Consider the following 23,059-nt stretch of genomic DNA (forward strand, 5'->3'; position numbering starts at 1 on the left):
AGAAACATCTTCGGACAGTGCTGGCTCTTTAGCTTGGAAATGGAATCTATTCACAAAGAAAAACAGTGAATAGATAAAAGTATTATGTTGATGATGTATTATATCAGACTGAAGAAGCTACTTGGATAAAAAGCAAGATGTTTCAAACGAAAAAAAGAAAAAACTCCAGTTGCCACAACTCAACTTTCAGATGAAAATATTAAGTTTGTATGATTGCAGTTTGTATCAGCAATGATGGCTGATAAATGGCAGAAAATTCCTGATCCTCAGTCTACAACAATTTGTATGAACAGAGCTTATGTATTTACTTCGGCAATAGATGTACACAACTCTGCCTACATTTCAAATTTACAGGACTAGAAATTTAACCTAATGTGGTTATGGACACCAGTAGGGATCTGATACTCCCCTGGAAAATATAAATTGCCCTGAAAAACCCTCAAAGTAGTTAGCGAGTAATACATTTGTTATAGCTAAAGTGTGTGCACCGATTTTTTACTTAAAATTCATAAGGCAGGTTCTAGGAAAGTAAGAAAAACAAAAATATTGAGATTAGCAAAACTCCCTCTTAGAGTTTCCTATTTTTCTTATCAACTGTTTATACCAAAATTACAGGAATAAAACTAGTGCTTTGCAAGCACTTGTTCCAAGCCCAGAAGCAAAGTAAAAGATTATGTGTTGTTAGTCAAGATCTTTGAACTAAACTTACATATCAATATATTTTAATGTAAACAGAAGATAAATCCTGAATATTCTTGACAAAACAAAACTAGTTAGTAAAACACATATATGAAATTCCCTTGATACTTTGGTTTTTTTAGGTAACATTTTAACAGCAGGAACGCTTGGTTTACAATATTGAGGAAGGGAGATTCCCAAATTCAAATTAATTAACTGATGATTGAGATGAAAATGGAATTAATTAGACTAGCATTTTTCAAACTGATATCCACAGGATATTTGGAATAAATATTCCCCAAATTTGCACTAACCATGGCAAATTCCTATGCTGGAGGAGAGTAGCTTGGGGTATCCTCCACAGCTAGAATAGCAAATAGTGAGGGAGCTAAGCACTATAATTGGGGGGGGAGGGGACTGGTTTTTCTCATTCCATACTTAAAAGAATTCCAAGTATAACCATAAATTGTAAGCAACCTCAATGTATCTATATTAGGCAGCCAAGAACCACTTCAAAGATGTTTGCTTATATTCAGAGGACTGAGTAGAGTGTTCTATCCAGTGGACTACAATGATGCAAAAAAAGGAAATAATGAAGAGAAGTGAAAAGAAAATTAAAAAAAGAAAAGAAGCTGTATCTACAATTGGCCTCAACGCTGCGCTCCTCATGCAGTGATGGTTCTTGATAAAAAGCAATGGCTACCCTAAAGAACTTTTACTAGGCAGCTGAATACTAGGCAGTGAATAATGACCTTGCTATGCTGTCACCATCATTGGGTCATTCTTATTTTCCTCAGTATTCCCATGTAGTTTATTAAGTGGGTTCAGGAAAAAGAATCAAGAACAATATAGTTGTTCTATGTACAGAAGGTTTAATCAGCCCCTTCCTCTGCTGTCCTTAATACCCTCCACAAGCTGGAAATAAATCTCTGTCTTATATTTTTTCAACCCTGAAATAAGGGCTTGGCCTTATTATCGGGGGGGGGGGGTTGTCTTATTATTTTGGGGGGTGCAGGAGACGGTGAGCGTGGCCACCTCATGGCTGCTGCTGTGTTGCGCTTCTATGGTAGCGCAACACAGCCGCTCATCAGCTGTTCGCTGGGGCAACCAAAGGTGGAAATCTCCTCGGCATTTTTGGCACTCACCCGCCTCCCATCCATCCATCCCCCGCGCCTGCAAACTCCTGCCCCACTCCCTCTACGCCGGGCAACTCCTGGCAGCCCCAGACGCCCAAAGCCTGCACCCGCTTGGCTCCCTTTTCCACAGCACCTGCCTCTTTATTGAGGGGATGGCATGTGGGGCGGGGGAGAAGCAAGACATGTTGGCGAGACAGGACTTGCTTCTCTTGGCGTCTCTTCTCCCCCCTTGCCAGGGGCTAGGGACCTTTCGCCGTGAGCTAAAAACACACTTATTTATTCAAGCGGGACTGGCTTAATAGTTTTATTAAATTTTAATTGGGGTTTTATTATTATTTTAGGGTTTTTTAAATTTTACATTTTTATATGTCGGCCATTTTGTAATATGCTTTGTTTTACATTTTTTGTTTTAATTGTATATACATTGGGTTTTTATCTTTTGGCTGTACACCGCCCTGAGTCCTTCGGGAGAAGGGCGGTATAAAAATCTAATAAATAAATAAATAAATAAATAAATAAATAAATAAATAAATAAATAGGGAGACGCAAGACGTACATCTTACCTGCCTTGGAGCTCCGTTGTGTGTCTCGCCGTTGTCTGCAGGCAAACATGTTGTAGGGTAAAAACAAAGTTCTCGCGAGTTCAAGAAGTTTGATTGAACTTGCAAGGTTGTTTTTACCCTATAACGTGTTTGCCTGGCAAGACACGCAACAAAGCTGCAAAGCAGATAAGACATGCATCTCATATATCCCCGGCCCCACCCCTCCCCACCTGCCACCCCAAATTGCACCCAACTTGGGCAGGGGCAGGAAGCCCTGCCATGCCCGGTGAGAGGGGGAGAAGAGACAGCAAGAGGAGTGAGCCCTGTCTCGCTCCATGCATCTTGCCTCCACCCCACTTGCCACCCCCTTCGATAAAGAGCTGGGCACTGTGGAAAAGGGAGCCGGGTGGGAATGGGCTTTGGGGCTGCGGGGGCAGTGGAGAGGCGGGAGCTGGGTGGCAGCTTACAAGCGATCGCTTCCCCTTTGCCTTCTCTCCCAAAAGTGCTCCTTTTGCAGGAGACTCGCCCCTCATGCCAGCCTTCTGAAGGGTACTGTAACAGCAGCTATCCACAATTATTTAACCTATATTTCATCCCGACCCACATGGCCCAGTATGGTCAGGACGAAATAAGGGTAAAAAAAATTGTGGATAGCTGCTGCCACAGTAACCTTCAGAAGGCTGGCACGAGGCACATGGAGTGCTTCATTTGGCCTCCTGCTGCAGAAGTGGCCGCAATCAATGGCAAAAACAGCCATGCTTGCTGGAGGCACCGGCTGGAGCGGCACCCATGAGACAGCTGTTCCGTGGACGGAATTGCCTGCTGTGACTCACAATAAGGTAAGGAGGGTGTTTTGACCTAGACTTGTTGAGTCATTACAATACACAATTAGTCCCCAAAAAACCTATTTTATTGTAACAGCTGAAAATTACATTCATTCCCAGCTGAGTCCCAATTAGTTACAAAAAAAGTCCTTCAGAAGAAGTCCTTCAGGATAATTACCAACCTTTATCTTCTTTGACACCCTGCCAAAGGCCTTACTTGGCAAAGCCCCACAGTGTTCAGAAACAAACAAGAAATGACGATTGGAAACAGAGTTAGCAATGTTGCTTTCCTGCAAAAGGCCCAAGTGCCTTTGTTTCTCTTTTAAGACTTATGGGTGGGGCCAATTGTCTCCTGGCCTTACTCCCAGGTTGTTCCTTTTGCTTTAGATGCTCTTGCCTTCTGGCAGCTGTGCGCATGTGTGCACTAGGAACTGCTCCTGTTCCTCTCCCTCTCTGCTGTCCGACTCTGGGGGTTCGGGAGTCCACCCATCACTCTCAGCTGGCCCTGGCTCCATCTCTGCCACCAATGCAGAGCTCTTGTCCAGGCCTTCCCCAGACTCCAGGACTGGCCCATGTTCCTCCCCAGCCTCCTCACTGTACGACTATGCTGTCAGCTCCACAGGCTGTTTGCGGATCACAACAGAGGGTGTGAGGCATGTAGGGTGTGTCGCTTGGCCTCCAGCTTCCTTTGCAGCCGCAATTGGCTGCAAAAGTGGCTGCACTTGCTAGAGGTGGCGACCTGAGTGACACCCATGAATCAGCTGTGAATGGCGGCCTGAGCAGCTCAGCTGATCTGATTAAGGGGCTGAGAAGCCCTGAGGTGACGGGGGAAGGGAAGGGCTGCCTCCTGCGCTGGCCACGCCCACCCCATCACTAGGGCTTATTTTCGGGGGAGGGTGTATATTTACGCCCACCCCAAAAATCAGACTTGGCCTTATTTTCGGGACATTTCCTATTTTCGGGGAAACATGATAGATAAGTGATCCAACTCTTGAAAAGGTCAGAAAATGGAACAGTTGTCCCTGCTAATGATGGGATTAATTTGAATCCCCAAATAAAATCTTCTACCTACCTATCTGGATTCTATTCTACCATGAGTTTAGTTGTTGGCATATTGACTTGTCTAGGTGCCAAGTCAGCAAAAAGAATTAAATCCAGTATTCTTGGAAATGAATCAAACATTATCTTACATACCATAAATGCAATGCTTAAAACAAGCATAATGAAGTTCTTGGACTTAAATATAGTGAATTTCTTGGATTTTCTTGGACTTAGCATTCCTATACTTCCCTACTTCGATCTGATCACTTGTCTCAGATTATGGTACCTGAAGACTTTACCATTACTTTTTATGGGCCAGAAAAGGAGCTAAATCTGCCTCTCATTCTATCACTTTCTGGTTTCTGGAGCAGGCTGACACTGTGTTACTTCTCAGTTCTGAAATATAATGGAATAACATAAACATATATTTTATACAGCTGCACTATTTGGAAACTGAAGATATTGCACAAGGCAGATACTTTTATCAACAAAAAACTATCTCCAAATTCAGACATTTTGGAGATAATAACTTCATAATTTTATCGAATAGAGCGTTAGAATATAAAATTCACTGGGTATGAAATCATTTAATAAATCTTCCTGTATAGATCTATTTTTAAATGAAAGAAAAAGAAAAACCAAATTGCACCAGATTATCTGGATTTCCCTTGGTTATTGTTTAGAGATTGTTGTTTTTGTTTCTCTTCTCTGAAATGTGTTTGCAAATCCTGGAAAGCCCTTTAAATGCTAATACAGCACGAACAGGGGATTTTCTTTAAAAGATTTTCTGTTCTGAATGCCAGCAGCTTTATAAGTCAAAACAAACAGTTCTCAGATGTACCATATCAATTGTTCAAGAGCGTTGATCTAAATAGTATAATGCAGGGTGATGTATTTATTCAAAAAAAAAAATAACTTTTGAGATTATCATGACTGCCATAAAATCATTTAATTTTAATTGTAAATTTTTATGAAATAATACATTTTTTACTGCAATGGAAAATCCAGTTACGTTTAAAAGCTTTGATTCTGATACCAATCTATCGTTCTGTCTGTCTACCCATCCATCCATCTATTCATCCATGACAATTTTGCTTCAGATTTAGGAAGCAAGCAAAAACAGCCATCCAAATTAATTTCATAAATATTTATCAAGATGAAAAAAACAATTCATTATCTGGATTTAGGCTCCACTTTAGAATAGGCTTTTTTTCTTTCTTTAAAAAAAGCTAAATCATGAGGATAGAAGATGAACTTAGATCAGCACTCCAGTCTTTAAATCAGAAGGCAATAGGAATTGATGGAATACCCCCTGAATTTTGGCAGGCGACTAAACAGAAATCAGTAAAGGTTGTAATTAAGCTATGCTAACAACAGTGGCCACCAGATTGGAAGATGTCAATCTACATTCCAATACCAAAAGAAGGAGGTTTAATAGATTATGCAAACCATACCAATAATTTCACAACTAGCAAAATGTTTATTGCTGGCATAAAAATAAGTCAATATGTTCTTCACTGATTACAGAAAAGCCTTCAATGTGGCATTCAAGCTGTGAAATGTGCTATAAAAAATAGGAAACCCAGAACATAATATTGTCCTCATGAAAACATATACATAGGTGAGAAAGCCATAGTACTGATATAAAAACGTCACAATTTACTAAGATATACATTATATACCGACAGCTGTAAGAACAAATTTGGAACACCATTATCAGACTAGGAGACTAAAATTGGAGAACATGAACAAGAAGGCCTCCCATATGTACTATGCATTATGCAGCAGGGTGAGTTTACACAATTGAAACACCATTTTTAGGATGGTATTTATAATATTCTTTAGAAAGAATATTATAAGACTAATAACGATAATAAATGAAAGGATTCAGATAGTTACTACACCATGTGTAAGTTAATATGCACACATATATACACACAAACACACATATGTATTTATATTGTGGTCATTTGTTGTAAAATAAACAGAAGGGAAGCAGAGGTTCTCTTACAAGAAAGTTTTCCCCACAATGTTTTATATTTATGTTTTATTCCATTGTAGTTATTTCTTTTTTTGTTATTCCATTGTTACTATCCAATGTAGAATTTGTTTTTCCTTTGCCTTTCATTTAGGATAGGATGGGATGGGGTGCCTAAAACAAACACAGCACTATTTTCATTTACTCAACAGGGGAAAGGCAACAGGTGCAACTTCTGTTAGTTCTATCACTGAGAATATTTTTAGTGGATCAGAATTTGGAGCCACTTCATTCTAGGCTTTAGTCATGGTGGTTGCCACCATGTTCAGGCACCCATGGGGGATTAAATAGGCACACTATATTTGTATTGGATTTTTTTTTGTAAAAGGATTTTTTCCTTTGCCTAAAATGTACTGTTTAAACATAATTACAGAATTATTACAAAATATATGAATACAGAATTACAAAAAAAGACTGAGAAAAACATGAAAATATCCCAGATGAGATTGCTAACTAGCTGATGTAACCCAACAGCATTTAACTGAAAACAAGCTTTTCCCACCTATTCAGAAAGGAAACTGCCCGAGCAACAAAGGAACAAATCATTAGCTCTTAATTGCTAAGATAATTTTGGCAAATTGCAAAAGAAAGAAGCCCAACTTTAATATAGCTTGGATTGATTACAAGAAGGCGTTTAGCTCCCTGCCACATGATTGGACAACCAAGTGTCTAGAAATAACAGGAGTCAGTTGAAACATTAGAAACTTTGTGCAAAGATCAATGGCACAATGGAAGACACAGTTGCTGGTCCTGGTGATAGACTGGGAGAGGTTAATATCAAGAAAGGAAACTTTCAAGGAGGCTCATGCTTAGCACTGTTTGTCATTAATTCCGCTGTCAATAATACTAGACAACTGGAAGTCAGGCCATGGCTAACAAACAACAAAAACATATGTCAGGATATTCTACCTCCTTTAGATAGACAATCTGAAATAAAATAGTTTGCAAACACTCTAATATGCAGCCAAATATTGCAATGGAGTTTGGACAGGACAAATGTGCTACCCTTACCATCAACAGGGGAAGTAATGAAACTGAAGGAATTAAGATGCCCTATGGAAGAAGATTTTAAAATCCAAACTCGGTGAACAAAATACGATCAAGTTGATTAATCCCTGGGCAATTCTAGTTAATATACAACTGGATTAGTGAACTGGACTCAAATGGAACAAGAAGCCCAGGATAAGAAGACCAGAAATATAATGACAATGCCCTTTATTCACAGATTCTGCAATCTTGGCAGACCAGTTACCAAGGAGCTTAGGTAGGAGTGGAATGTTGTAAGTACACCTGGCAACTGAAGAAGAAAAAAGAGCACCAGAAGAATATCTGAAGGACAGAGAATAAGATGCACTGAATCTAATACACCACAAATGCAGACTGAATATCAAATGGTCTAAACTGGTCTATAAGAAAGACCAAATGTAGAATAGAAAAGAGACATGGCAAAAGTATTGGATGTGAATACTGCAAAACCCAAAGACAGTAAAATAGAACTGAAGGAATTGAAGAAAAAGACCTGCAAATAGAAGTAGAACTGTTGCAAAAGAAAGCAAAGGTAGTACCAACAATAACAGGGTCCAACAATAATCGCCAAACAATTAGAGCACTTCTTGAACCCCATTAGCATTGACAAAAGTACATCGGTCAATTGCAAAAGGCAGTTTAAGTTGGAACAGCTTACATCCTGCAACAATATATTTAACACTACCAAAGAACGATAGTTGCTTATCCTAAATTCTTGGGACGTACTTGATAGATAAGACTGCCAAATCCAGTATCAATTGACAATGTGACCAAGAGCGACAACAATACTAATATTAACATACCATGACATTGCCATAAAGTTTTCAGGAGTTTTATTCAGTTTGAGCTATTTTTACTTTAATCTGATAATTCAAATTTTTAAAAAATATGCATTTATTTATTATTTATTTATTTATTTAATCACATTTTTATACTGCCCTATCTCCCGAGGGACTCAGGGCGGTTTACAGCCTGATAAAAACACAAATATAAATACAAGATAAAACACCAATTAAAAAACTTATTGAATAAGGCCGAATATTAAAATTACGATTAAAATAATAAACCCCGTTAAAAACCAAATTTAAAATTTAAAATTCTAGTCCAGTCCTGTGCAGATAAATAGATGTGTCTTAAGCTTGCGGCGAAAGGTTCGAAGGTCAGGAAGTTGAAGTTCGTTCCAGAGGGTGGGAGCCCCCACAGAGAAGGCCCTTCCCCTGGGTGTCGCCAGTCGGCATTGCCTGGCGGACGGCACCCTAAGGAGTCCCTCCCTGTGAGAGCGCACGGGTCGGTGGGAGGCAATCGGTGGCAGCAGACGGTCCCGTAGGTAACCCGGCCCTATGCCATGGAGCACTTTGAAGATAGTTACAAAAACCTTGAAGCGCACCCGAAAGGCCACAGGTAGCCAGTGCAGTCTGCGCAGGAGAGGTGTCACATGGGAGCCACAAGGGGCTCCCTCTATCACCCGCGCAGCCGCATTCTGGACTAACTGGAGCCTCCGGGTGCTCTTCAAGGGAAGCCCCATGTAGAGAGCATTGCAGTAATCCAGACGAGATGTCACGAGAGCATGAGTTAGTTTATTTATTTATTTATTTATTTATTTATTTATTTATTTATTTATTTATTTATTTATTTATTTATTTATCTATCTATCTATCTATCTATCTATCTATCTATCTATCTATCTATCTATCTATCTATCTATCGTATTTTTATACCGCCCTATCTCCCTAGGGACTCAGGGTGGTTCACAGCCAGATAAAAATATACATATAAATACAATTAAAACATCCATTAAAAAACTTATTACAAATGGCAGAATAATTAAAAATGACAATAAAAATAATAAAATCCCCATTAAAACCAATTCGAATTTAAAATCTAGTCCAGTCCTGCGCAAATAAATAGATGTGTCTTAAGCTCGCGGCGAAAGGTTCGAAGGTCGGGAAGTTGGCGAAGTCCTGGGGGAAGCTCATTCCAGAGGGTGGGGGCCCCCACAGAAAAGGCCCTTCCCCTGGGTGTCGCCAGCTGGCACTGTCTGGCCAACGGCACCCTGAGGAGTCCCTCTCTGTGAGAGCGCACGGGTCGGTGGGAGGCAATCGGTGGCAGCAGACGGTCCCGTAGGTAACCCGGCCCTATGCCATGGAGCACTTTGAAGATAGTTACAAAAACCTTGAAGCGCACCCGAAAGGCCACAGGTAGCCAGTGCAGTCTGCGCAGGAGAGGTGTCACATGGGAGCCACAAGGGGCTCCCTCTATCACCCGCGCAGCCGCATTCTGGACTAACTGGAGCCTCCGGGTGCTCTTCAAGGGAAGCCCCATGTAGAGAGCATTGCAGTAATCCAGACGAGATGTCACGAGAGCATGAGTTAGTTTATTTATTTATTTATTTATTTATTTATTTATTTATTTATTTATTTATTTATTTATTTATTTATTTATCTATCTATCTATCTATCTATCTATCTATCTATCTATCGTATTTTTATACCGCCCTATCTCCCTAGGGACTCAGGGCGGTTCACAGCCAGATAAAAATATACATATAAATACAATTAAAACATCCATTAAAAAACTTATTACAAATGGCAGAATAATTAAAAATGACAATAAAAATAATAAAATCCCCATTAAAACCAATTCGAATTTAAAATCTAGTCCAGTCCTGCGCAAATAAATAGATGTGTCTTAAGCTCGCGGCGAAAGGTTCGAAGGTCGGGAAGTTGGCGAAGTCCTGGGGGAAGCTCATTCCAGAGGGTGGGGGCCCCCACAGAAAAGGCCCTTCCCCTGGGTGTCGCCAGCTGGCACTGTCTGGCCAACGGCACCCTGAGGAGTCCCTCTCTGTGAGAGCGCACGGGTCGGTGAGAGGTATTCGGTAGCAGCAGACGGTCCCGTAAGTATCCCGGCCCTATGCCATGGAGCGCTTTGAAGATAGTCACCAGAACCTTGAAGCGCACCTGGAAGGCCACAGGTAGCCAGTGCAGTCTGCGCAGGAGAGGTGTCACATGGGAGCCACGAGGGGCTCCCTCTATCACCCGCGCAGCCGCATTCTGAACTAACTGGAGCCTCCGGGTGCTCCTCAAGGGGAGCCCCATGTAGAGAGCATTGCAGAAATCCAGACGAGACGTCACGAGAGCGTGAGTGACCGTGCATAGGGCATTCCGGTCTAGAAAGGGGCGCAACTGGCGAACCAGGCGAACCTGGTAAAAAGCTCTCCTGGAGATGGCCGCCAAATGATCTTCAAAGGACAGCCGTTCATCCAGGAGGACGCCCAAGTTGCGCACCCCCTCCATCGGGGCCAATGACTTGCCCCCAATAGTCAGCCGCGGCTGCAGCTGACTGTACCGGGATGCCGGCATCCACAGCCACTCTGTCTTGGAGGGATTGAGCTTGAGCCTGTTTCTCCCCATCCAGACCCGTACGGCTTCCAGACACCGGGGCAACACTTCGATAGCTTCGTTGGGGTGGTCCGGTGTGGAAAAGTACAGCTGGGTGTCATCAGCGTACAGCTGGTACCTCACACCGAAACCACTGATGATCTCACCCAGCGGCTTCATATAGATGTTGAACAGAAGGGGCGAGAGGATCGACCCTTGCGGAACCGCACAAGTGAGGCACCTCGGGGCCAACCTCTGCCCCCCTGTCAACACCGTCTGCGACCGATCGGAGAGATAGGAGGAGAACCACCGAAAAACGGTGCCTCCCACCCCCAATCCCTCCAACCGGTGCAGCAGGATACCATGGTCGATGGTATCAAAAGCCGCTGAGAGGTCTAATAGGACCAAGGCAAAGGAATAACCCCTATCCCTGGCCCTCCAGAGATCATCCACCAACGCGACCAAAGCCGTCTCAGTGCTGTATCCGGGCCGGAAGCCGGACTGGAACGGGTCTAGATAGACAGATTCATCCAGGTACAGGGGTAATTGACATGCCACCACACTCTCTACAACCTTCGCCGCTAAACGAAGGTTGGAGACTGGACGATAGTTACCTAAAACAGCTGGGTCCAGGGAAGGCTTCTTGAGGAGGGGCCTCACCACCGCCTCTTTCAAGGCGGCCGGAAAGACCCCCTCCACCAAAGAAGCATTTGTAATCTCCTGAAGCCAGCCTCGTGTCACCTCCTGAGTGGCCAGTACCAGCCAGGAGGGGCACGGGTCCAGTAAACACGTGGTGGCATTCAACCTATCCAGAAACCTGTCCATGTCCTCAGGAGCCACAGGGTTAAACTCATCCCAAACAATCTCAACAAGACCGCTCTCCGACGTCTCACCTGGATCTACCCAATTTTGGTCCAGACCGTCCCGAAGCTGAATGATTTTATCGTATAGATAACCACTAAACTCCTCAGCTCGTCCCTGCAACGGGTCATCCCGCTCCCCCTGTTGAAGGAGGGAACGACTCACCCGAAACAGGGCGGCCGGGTGGTTATCTGCCGACGCAATGAGGGAGGAGACATAGCAACATCTCGCTTCCCTCAATGCCACTAGGTAGGTCCTATTATAGGACCTAACTAGTGTCCGATCAGCCTCCGAATGACTGGACCTCCAAGAACTCTCTAGGCGTCTTCTCCGGCCGTGCATAGGGCATCCCGGTCTAGGAAGGGGCGCAACTGGTGAACCAGGCGAACCTGGTAAAAAGCTCTCCTGGAGACGGCTGTCAAATGGTCTTCAAAAGACAGCCGTCCATCCAGGAGAACGCCCAAGTTGCGCACCCTTTCCATTGGGGCCAATGACTCGCCCCCAACAGTCAGCCAACAGTCAGCATAATTCTAATACAGATATAAACGTCTATCAATAAATGTAACCAGCAACTTTTTTTGTTGATAAGAGCCATTATGGATCATAGCCTATGGATTTTAAAGATATCTTATTTATCAAACATAGCTGCTCTCATTTAGTTAAACATTTTCTGATGGAGAAAGAAAAGGATGACCACCAATGACTGAGTTCAATAAAGAATGAAACATAATGAAAAAAGAAGTAATGTAGACAAATCTGTAAGAAGTGTGGCTCTCGGGGTCTAAAGATAATTTTGGGATGGGATCATGTATTTAATAGATTGCTTCAAGTTATTTAGAACTTGGCTTCTTATGAACTGAAGCTGGCAGAAGGATTGCCAATTAGTCTGTAGAAGGTTTATCAGAAATTTGTAGGTACTTCTAGTATCTACTCACAGACCAGAGAAAAATGGCTCATGTGGGAATTCACTTTATTTTTATCAATATTTTATAATTCTAGGCCTCCAGCGTGGCACTCTAATAAGAGTCTGCTGCAGTAGTGGGTTTCTAATCCTGTCGCTACCGATTTGCTTGTGGGCATGCACACGCTCGCGCTACTTCTGCATATGCGCATCCGGGTGAGTGGGTGGAGCCGTCCACTGCCACCGGTTCGTCCAATCCGGGGCAAACTGGTAGCAACCCACCACTGGTCTGCTGGTACTGGACCACACAAAATATTAGTAGGAGGAAGAGTAAATTCTATCCTGGTTGCTTTTAAAGATTGTATTCAAAGGAAGATATGTATGTGAGAATGCTGATTTCTGATTTAAGAGTTCTGACAATGCCTGCAGGAATCAACAAAGTTGCCTTTGCTGAAACAAGACAAAAATATAGCATGTTGGTTTGTGAGATGAATCACAAACCTCAGGGCAATTGGAATGCAGGAAGAGGAAAAGAAGAGTGCTAATTAAAAACTACTAACAGCAAACAGCTATACACATTTTTCTTCCTTTTCTCTTTTAAAGAAAAAAGCAGGTTAATTTTTTTTCAAGATAATTGTTTTTACAGAAACCACCTGAGCGACAGAAAAAGAACTCCAGTGATTTTGACAGACTATTGTTATCTATACAAAAGGAAGGATGGGACTCACCCTGTTGGAGCTCAGCTTTGAAATATCAGTCAGAGCAGGTGGAATCCCATCAATAAGAGAGGCACAGAGACTACAAAGAATGGTATCAACCTGCTGTGCCTTCAAGAAAAAAAGCTCTTAGCAGTTTGCAAAATAAATAATCTAAGTCAGGGGTCCAAAAATAAATATGTATTAAGCACATTTTGATTTCAGCATAAATCAAACTCACAATGCATTGCATGTTCAGTGATCCACTTTTAGTGTACATCAGTCTTTCTCAACTTTGGTCACTTTCAGATATGTGCACTTCAGCTCCCAGAATTCCTCAGCCAGCTTTGCTGACTCAGGAATTCTGGGAGTTGAAGTCCACACATCTGAAAGTGAACAAGGTTAAGAAACACTTGTGTACATGATTTGGGTCAGGGTGAAATCTAAAAATTTTCCCTACCGGTTCTGTGGGTGTGGCTTAATTGGTGGGCGTGGCTTGGTGGTCAGATGACTGAGTGGGCATGGCCAATAACAATAAATAATAAAAATAAAAAAAGTATAAAAAACAATAAGAGGTATCAAAAACCAACTTTCACACTTTACACACACACAACTCACACACACACACACACACTCACAAAATGCCATGTACAGCTTTCTGAGATTTTGTGTGTTTGTGTAGTTAGAGTGAAACACTACAGAAACACACCAAATCTCAGAAAGCTGCACAAATATTTCATTATTTTATTTTATTTTATTGTGGACTTCAAATCCCAGAGTTCCTCAGCCAGCAAAGCAGGAAGTCAAAGCAAGCTTTTTTTTTTCTTCAGTAGCTGAAGAAAGCATGCCGTTGCCAGCCCGAAAGAGCAATAATTATAGGTAAGTGAGGAGGGGGAATTGGCTGGGCTTGGGTGGGGCTCTTGTAAGTGGGGGCTGTTTAAAAAGTGAGTTTAAAAACCTGTGAGGATCAGGAAACTCCTCTGGGATCGCCAGAGGAGGCTTTTAAAACCTCAGGTTTTTTTCTTTTTTCTTTTCCCCTTGGGCTGAAGAGGGTTTTTTTAAAAAAACTTTTAAAGTGTTCTGATGATCTCTGCTCAGCCCCGCGATCATCAGAGGTTTTTTTTTTACTTTTTAAGGCATGTTTCAGCTGAAGAAAAACTTTTAAATGTTAAAAAAAAAAAACCCTCTGCTGATGGTGCGGCTCAGCAGAGGCAGAGGGGCGGGACTAGGGAGTTTTGCTACCGGTCCTCCGAACCAGCAACTGCCATCGCTACCTAATCGGGAGAGCCGGTGCGAACCGGGAGCATTTCACCCCTGATTTGGGTGTATGTTTTACTTCTTTGACTAGAAACTCTACCATGACAGGTGTTGTGCAAAATCAGAAAATGTATTCCTTTAAAATATAGCAGAAAATCCAATAATAATCATAATGTCTTAAAATTTTGACAAATAACAAAAAATTGGATTTCTATGTATCTAAGACACTTTGAATACATATAAATATGCAATAATTTAAAGAGAAAATGATATGATAGTTGAGCATTAGTTAATTTTGTCTTTAAGTCTTCGTGAATGTTTATGATAGTTCTGATTGCCAGTGATATTTTTGTTAAGCAATGTCAGAAAGCTGCAAAATATTATAACCTAGGTACTGTTTAATTTGTTGATTTAAGCAGGTACAAATAGTGTTCCAACAAGAAGTCCAAAGCACCTTGCCACATTCAATTAATACTTTTTTTACTCAAATGAGTGTCTGTATAGATGCAATTGGTGGTGGAACAACCCCACTTCCCCCAAATAATATTTTCTGCTTTGTATTAGAAGTACAGCAACATCCCTATTTATAACACTTCCATTTTTCTATATGGACATGAAGGATTTTCTGACAGTAGCCATTTGTCATGCTTTCTAAATTGCATTTGAGTAGGCCTTAGAATTCTACAAATGTCTATAATTATGAAGAAGATTCATTTATAAATGACTCCTGTCATTCAGTGTTATTCACATTGCCATTATTTCTCTTTTGCTTTATTACATTAGATGAGCAGAATGTCATGTAATCCACTCCTCTTGAATCAAATACAGGAAAGGAAAAAGTATATGATTCTTAAAATTGGCTTTCTCTAAACTAGTTTAGGTATGAAAAGTGAGAGGATTTGTAGTTTAACTATACATGTATTATGTATGTCACCTCTAGGTAAGATAGGTAGCATATATATTTAATAAATAAACAAATAAATGTGTATACTTACAGGTCATTGTGAATCAGGCCATAAATCTGTTGTAGGTTATGATGATAGATTCCTCGCAGGATAATTAGTAATAGTATCACAACTAGGGCTGGAAGACCCCAACCCAAAAGAAAAAAAATTAGGTAACGCCGTTCTGTGTGTTCATCGTTCATCACTAAGATATACCAAAAATTAACAGCCTATGGAATAACAGAGAATAACACCCAATCAATATGCTTCATAGTATTTTACTAACAGTTCTGTAACAACAACTTTTTAGAAATATACTAACCCAATCAGTTGGATGTTGGAAACATCCAACCCAATCAGTAACAGAAAACTGACAGCAGAAAGGAACCTAGTGGTCCATCGAGTCTGTCCTGTTTTTGTTTTCTTTTTAATTGTTTTAATTATTATTTTTTATTTATTTTATTTATTTATTTCATCAAGCATTTATTTTATGATAGATACAAGTGTAAACATAATCATAATAAAACATAATAACATAAACATAATAAAAGAAAACATTAGGACAGGGACGGTAGGCACGCTGATGCGCTTATGCATGCCCCTTGCAGACCTCTTAGGAATGGGGTCAGATGATGGATATATGCTTATTCCAAGCATGTTTAAGCTCACGTACTGATCTTTTTACTGTTCAAAAATAAAAAGCATGGGTCTAAGAGTGGCAATCTATATTTGCAAGCAGTTGGTATCAAATATAAATATCCTTGTGTCTGCCTCTACTGTATAAAAGCAGTGGTTCATATAGGTTAAACCGGGGTGAAATGCTCCCGGTTTGGACCGGCTCGCACGATCTGGTAGCGATGGCGGCTGCTGGTTCGGAGGACCGGTAGCAAAAATCCCTGACCCCGCCCCCCCTGCCTCTGCTGAGCTGCACCATCAGCAGAGGTTTTTTTTTTTAACTTTTAAAAGCCGGTTTTTCTTCAGCCGAAACATGGCTTTAAAAGTAAAAAAAAAAGCCTTTGAGGATCCCGCCCCTCAGCTGAGATCGGCAGAGCCTTTAAACTTAAAAAAATAAAATAAAGTCTCCTCTGGCGATCTCACCTGATTTCCTAAGGTTCAGCAGAACCTTACTTGTACTCTTACTTGTAGAAAACATGTTTTCTACAAGTAAGAGTAGAGATTCTAAGGCACTTACCTGATTACTGATGAACACATGGCTTTTTTTCCAGCCCGAAAGCCCCAGTTTCACTTTCAGCCAGACAGAATCAATTGCTTAGCTAATCTATTTCCTCATGATCAACTAATGCTGGCTGGCTTTGCTGGCTAAGGAACTCTGGGAATTGAAGTCCACAATAAAATAAAATAAAATAAAATAAAATAAAATAAAATAAAATAAAATAAAATAAAATAATAAAATAAAATATTTGTGCAGCTTTCTAAGATTTGGTGTATTTTGTAGTGTTTCACTCTAGCTACACAAACACACAAAATCTCAGAAAGCTGTATGTGGCATTTTGTGTGTATGTGTGTGTGTGTGTGTGTTTGTGTGTGTCAGTTGTGTTGTGTGTGTGTAAAGTGTGAAAGTTGGTTTTTGAGCTTTTTGTGTGGCTGTGTGAAGTGTGAAGTGCAGCTGCTTTTACATTGTGTGTAAGTCAGTTGCGTTGTGTTGTATGTGTGTAAAGTGTGAAAGTTGGTTTTTGGTACCTCTTATTGTTTTTTATACTTTGTTTATTATTTTTATTATTTATTGTTATTGGCCACACCCACCCGGTCATCTGACCTCCAAGCCACACCCACCAATTAAGCCATGCCCACAGAACAAGAAGGGAAAATTTTTAGATTTCACCCCTGGATTAAACCAAAAGGCAATATGTACAACAGATAAAATATTAGAACCCAGGAGAAATAAGTTCAAGTCACCGCTTTGGGTCAGGCACCTCTTCAATACATCCTGCAGAACTGTAGAAGGGATATAAATTGAAAAGAGAAACCTTCCCTCCCTTCTTGTAAGTTGCCTCAGGTTTCCAGGGAAACAGAAAGGTATGAATGTCATAAATCAAAACAAACATAGAGTTTCTTTCTGAATGAACATTAAGAAAAATGTATTAAATAAGAAAAAAATGTTCATGAAACCAAAGGCATCACTCTATAATGAGAGGCTAGACCCCAATTCATTGCAGGGTTGATAGCCATCTGCTGAAGAAACTTGTGCTGGGCTACATGCTCTGGATAAGATGACAGTTTTATGCCACTGTGCAACACAGTGTAAAAAAAGAGCAAGAGCAATTTTGATCAGACAAACAGAAATGTATTGTTTAATTTTTATCCCTGTCACCTGAATTGCAGAATTAACAGTTAATTTGCATAACATGCAAAACAGATTGTCTGCATTTGTCATACTGGAATATGTAAGGGCTATTCTGAATCACACATAGAACTGCTGATTACATCAGTGCCCATATCATTAAACTTATTTGTATGGTGCTTTTGGAGAAAATGAAACAATACTTGACAGCTGCTAAAAAAAGGTCTTCTGCTAAACATTACATCATCATCGTCATCATCAACATCATCATCATCATCCTCATCATCATCTAAAAAGGATTTATAAAGGAACCCCTGATGGTAAAATAACCCCAAAACTTTTGAAGCCCAAATATTCTCCTCTCCTAAATGAACCATTTGCAAGCAGGAAGTATTAAGTCACACTGAATTTATTCCCAATACATTAACTTAAGAATGATCTAAAAATTTATCCAGCTCATTCCTCCTGAGAATTGAACATTTAGTGATAAATAGGCAATTGTTTAAATGTACCTTGGCAAACATTTCGAAAGGTCAGAGGAGGAAATTAGTGGCTATACATTTTCTTAATATAATCAAGGAAAAATGATGTAGTGGACATTTTAAATAATACACTGTGAGTGTGTGTGTGTGTGTGGGGGGGATATGTATTTATTAGCAGCTCATCATTTTAATAAGCTTATGGAGCTTTCTGTGCCCTGTATTCATTTTATAACTATGTTGCTTCCTTTTTGTGACATTAAAAGAACAAAGTACTAGGTAGAATGCATCTTACTGCATGACCTTGTAATAAAACTAGGCCATGCTCCAGCTACAGACAGATGAATCCTTAAATTTATTTTTGTCATTCTATTTAGTCAAAAAGCTATGATCCCATTAATTCTCTTAGAACAAGGGTTTTTAGCCATGCAATTTTCTAAGAACTGGTACTATGTGTCCTTATTCTTGTTTTCTGTAATTATTTAATCACATTTATGCATCATCTTCTTATCTCTTATTGCATAAATGATAATACAGACCCAACTGGACCTTGCAAACTTTGTGAGCTTGGTTTGTTTGCTATTTCCTATACAGTACATTCCTGATATGTAATGTCATTTTTTAAAATCTTGATAACTATACGCTTCTCATCTTTTGTGTTCTAGAATTAAATAGATCGAATACAAACAGCAGATCTAACTTTAGCAATATTTTTCTGTTGCTATGGTTGCTAATAATAACAACCAGTTGTGTGGACACAAAAAGGTACAGCCAGTTTCCTAGCTGCTAGAAGAATTAACTCATGCAGAAATTTCTAGTGAGCTATAAGAGCAGACCTAATAAGAGGGAATAAATGAAAAGTATGCAAAAGCATGGATGGGCAGAAGACTTGCAACATCACTAACTGAGAAACAGCTAGTAACTCAACACTTCAACATAATTAAGAGGAAGTTGCTCTTACAAGTTCAGATAGACCAATTACACATTATAGTCCATAGTGAAGAAGACTCAAAAAAACAACTGGATGTGCAGTCAAGCCTTGAAGCTGGAATGTAATTAGAACCCTCTCCATTACAGAGCAGAATAGCTGTTATGGAGCAAAAGACCGTGGATAAACTAGATAATTCTCAAGACTGGATACCAAGGCTCAGTAGAGAAGTACTATCAAATAGTATCCTAGAATACTCCAATAGAACCTTTGCAGAATTGTTTAATAATCTGTATTCTCCTTATTTTTTAAAAGAAAGAGCAAAAGTAGATCCAGAATCGCAAGGACCTATCCTATTTACAAAATATAAAGCATGTAGTTATTTTATTATGACTTGCCTTACAGAATATATGATGTTGTCTAATAAGTTTTGTTGTATGAAATGTTACATATATTAAGCATACTACAATACATTTTTCTCTATTTATCACAGATTTACATATATCAGTTCTCAAATATTTGGGTTTAGCTTTTTTAATAACTTAAAGAAAAATTAATCCACTATGTAAGCTAATTGGAGAATTGGAGTAAAGCATCAAATAACCCGAGCCTTGGAAAGGATTATACATAGCATTAGCTACAGGGAATTTTAATGTAAATATTCCTTCAAGTTGACCTCTGATTGTTAGATGGATAAGTTCAGCCAGTTTCCTTAAGAACAATATTGAAATTGAGGAATACAGAAGGCAGAATGGGTTTCTTTAGAAATGTCCAAAGAGATCCAAAGAGTTCAGTAGATATAGCATGGGAAATTCTTTGTATCTGCCAGTTGCACCTTTAAAAAGAAAAGCATCTTCTATATTTTTACAATAGCAATGAGGGCTGAGGAAAATATGTGTTTGAGGTAAGGAAGCAGCAACTTTTTAATATAAGTTAATGGGAAATAAATACTGTGATTACAGCAGGAGTCATCACTGTATACAGGCAACAGACAGTTTGGTACATTGGTTAAGATGCAGAACTAAAAGCCACAAGACTGTGAGCTTTAATTCTCCCTTAGGAATAAAAGCCAGCTGGATGACTTTGAACCAGTCACTCTCTCTCCCTCAGGATTGCAGTGAAAATAGGAAGGAGGACCATTATATATGATATTTTACTTACATATTTATATATATATACCATTATACAGTATATACCATTTCATTATATATGATACTTTCAGTTGTTAAAAAAACAAAAGTGGGATATAAAGAGGAGGAGAAGGAGGATGAGGAGGTAGGGGAGAGAAGAAGAAACACTTATGCTTCTTTTTGTAGAAAAAATATCCCCCCCCAAATATAAATATGTGCTAAATGAATGTTAGCCAAAAGCACAAGGACAGCAGCTGCATAAACCCAGGAAGAGGCTCAGTCCTTATAGGAACATCAGAGTGTTGCCTGAACACTCTGATGTTCCTTTCTGGAATCAGATCCAAAATTCTGCACTAAAAAACAGAATTTTTACTAACCTGAATAAGCATCCAACTGAACTGACAAAGGTAGAGATAGTGGGTAACTGAACTCAAAGCAGAACAACTTTCTTCAGAGAGCTGTTGACTTGTATAAGCTGAAGCCAGAAATGATATCTAGAAGAAAATTATAGTGATATTAGTTTATAAATGTATTCACAATGTTAAGGAAGATATCAGACTCACAATTCATAACATTGTATGTATTAGTCAAATACCCTACCATACTATTTTGAATATGCACATACCACACTTCAAACTTTTTTCTTGAACTAAATATTTTACTGCACTTTGGCCTGAATGATTTATGCAAATACATGACTGTTAGATTATCCCTGTTCAGTAACTCTCAGATATATACTCTGTTAAAGTAAAGTTACCAACCAAGGATCTTGACAGGATCTGTTAAGTGAAACATTTCAAAAAGCAATGTGTTATTCAACAGAAATTTAAGTGCAAGGAGCCACAGTTGTCATCTCCAACACCTGGTGCATGCTCACTCATGCTGAGCCTTGTTTCCAAGCTTTCTCTCCAAGAGGGTTTGAGTTCTTTGTGGGAGGTGGCAAGCAGCTGAGCCAGGACCATGAGAATGAAGGCAGGCAAGGAGCAAACTCCCCTCCCCTTCTCCTCGGGTCCATCTCCACCAATGCCTTGCAAATAGGAGTCACTAGAAGATGGGAAAAAAAGGCATTTGGAGGAATAACCATTGGGCTGTTGAGTATTGTTTTCTGGGGGCTCTGATTGTCTTTCTACTTGTATTAACTGAAACCACTGTCAGCTGTCTGAGGGGTTGAAACAGCAATGGCAGCTTCCTCTTTCACCATAAAAGAAAGGATGATGAAAAGCCCCCAAAGGCAGACAGGATAGAGCATCACAAAACTGTAGTAGCACATTCCCACTTATGACACACATGAATTGCCTAAGCTGTGTGCTTTACTTTGGGGCTCCTTGGTAAAAGATGTTCCAGGAAGAGGAACAAGAAGCACTGCCCTTTGATTCTGTCCACATCACCCAGCTTTGCTTGTTTCAATAGATAGAAATAAGGCTATCCTGAAGAAGGGAAGGGATTTGGGAAGGAAGGAAGGAAGGAAGGAAGGAAGGAAGGAAGGAAGGAAGGAAGGAAGGAAGGAAGGAAGGAAGGAAGGAAGGAAGGATTTACAGACTAAGAAACTAGGGCAGTGATGGCTAACCTTTTTCTTGTCGTGTGCCAAAAGCGTGCAAGTGCACATGCAACAGCACACGTGTGTGCCATCACCCATAATGGAATGTGTGCGCCCCCCTGGGCATGCACACATGACTCCCCATGCTCCCCTGCCACCCTGTGCATGCGTGTATGAAACACTCCCCCCATTTTTGGCCTAGCAGGCCTCCCTGCAACTTCCTGGGCCCAAAAACAGGCTGGGGAGGCACCCCCCCCATTCCGATCCTGACCCCCTGCGCATGCACACGTGTCTCCCGCATGCGCCCCGCTCCCCATGCATCAAGAAAATCAGCTGACTGGCAGGAGGCACACATGCATGCGTGGTGGAGCTGAACTGGGTGATGGCTCGCGTGTCCGCAGAGAGGGCTCTGCGTGCCAGCTGTGGCACATGTGCCATCACGGAACTAGGGGAACTCTATCAAGCAGCATATCCTCCAGCCTGGACTAATGAAAAGTGTAAGGTGCATCTCAATGAAAAGAAGGGAATCCAATATAGCTTAGGGGAATTTATTATTGCAAAGCAAGTGTTTGGAAGAGTCCACTTGGGGCCATCATTATTGTCGGGCTTCATCTTACAGACAAGAAATTATTACTTGGAAAAACACAATTGAAATACAAATAGTGTTTATTGAATTAAAGAATTTAGCAATGCATTACACATAGTCCTCAAATTATGACTATAATGGAGCCTGTCCATTGCAATTGTAAGTCATAATAGTTGTAAAATTAGTCTACCATGTGACTGATTCAATTTTACATCATTTTTTGCATTGGTAATTAAGAAAAGATGCTGGTTGTAAAATAAATACCAAGTTGTTAAGTGAATGCTACAGTCGTTAAGTGAACCTATAGTTTGCTAAAGTCTAGTTCTGCCAAAAAACAGAAATAAGTTCTGATTTTTATCAAAATTGTGGTAAATCAGTCACGGGTGTCTGTGGAATGCTGCAAATGGTCATAAATGCAGCTGTGTTGGCAAACCCTCAAAGTGTGGTGACATGACTGGGGCGAGGCCACCATCAGAATTTTGGATCCAGGTCGTCTCTTTTTTTGTTTCAGATGGAACTTCAAACACTTGCTAAGCAAACAATTGTAAGTCAAAGATTGCCTGTACTGTGACTGAAGAACAAGCTCAATACATAGAAAAAATGTTCAAACCCACTTACATTCTGCTTTCCTTCATATGTAATAGATTACTTAGCCCCCTCCTTTGACAAGGTTATCTGTATCCGCTGTCTGTTTTAACATCAGATTTTCTAACAGGTTGCCTTCTAGTGACTGTGAAAGCTAACAGTCATGTTTGTGGCTAAAGAGGCCAAAGGACT

General features: G+C 40.3%; 1 protein-coding gene across 1 annotated transcript in view; it reads right to left on the reverse strand.

Moving 5' to 3' along the window:
• Positions 1 to 23,059, reverse strand: part of ADGRV1 (adhesion G protein-coupled receptor V1) — a 307,496-nt gene that overhangs the window by 72,459 nt on the left and 211,978 nt on the right. The window contains exons 84-85 of the mRNA XM_058172618.1: positions 20,537 to 20,653; positions 15,372 to 15,550 (exon numbers count right to left, since the gene is read on the reverse strand). Of these exons, the coding sequence (XP_058028601.1) occupies positions 15,372 to 15,550; positions 20,537 to 20,653 (296 nt within the window). The remainder of the gene's footprint in view (positions 1 to 15,371; positions 15,551 to 20,536; positions 20,654 to 23,059) is intronic.

The sequence above is a fragment of the Ahaetulla prasina genome, chromosome 2 (assembly GCF_028640845.1).
Source record: "Ahaetulla prasina isolate Xishuangbanna chromosome 2, ASM2864084v1, whole genome shotgun sequence".
In the NCBI taxonomy this organism is placed as follows: Eukaryota; Metazoa; Chordata; class Lepidosauria; order Squamata; family Colubridae; genus Ahaetulla; species Ahaetulla prasina.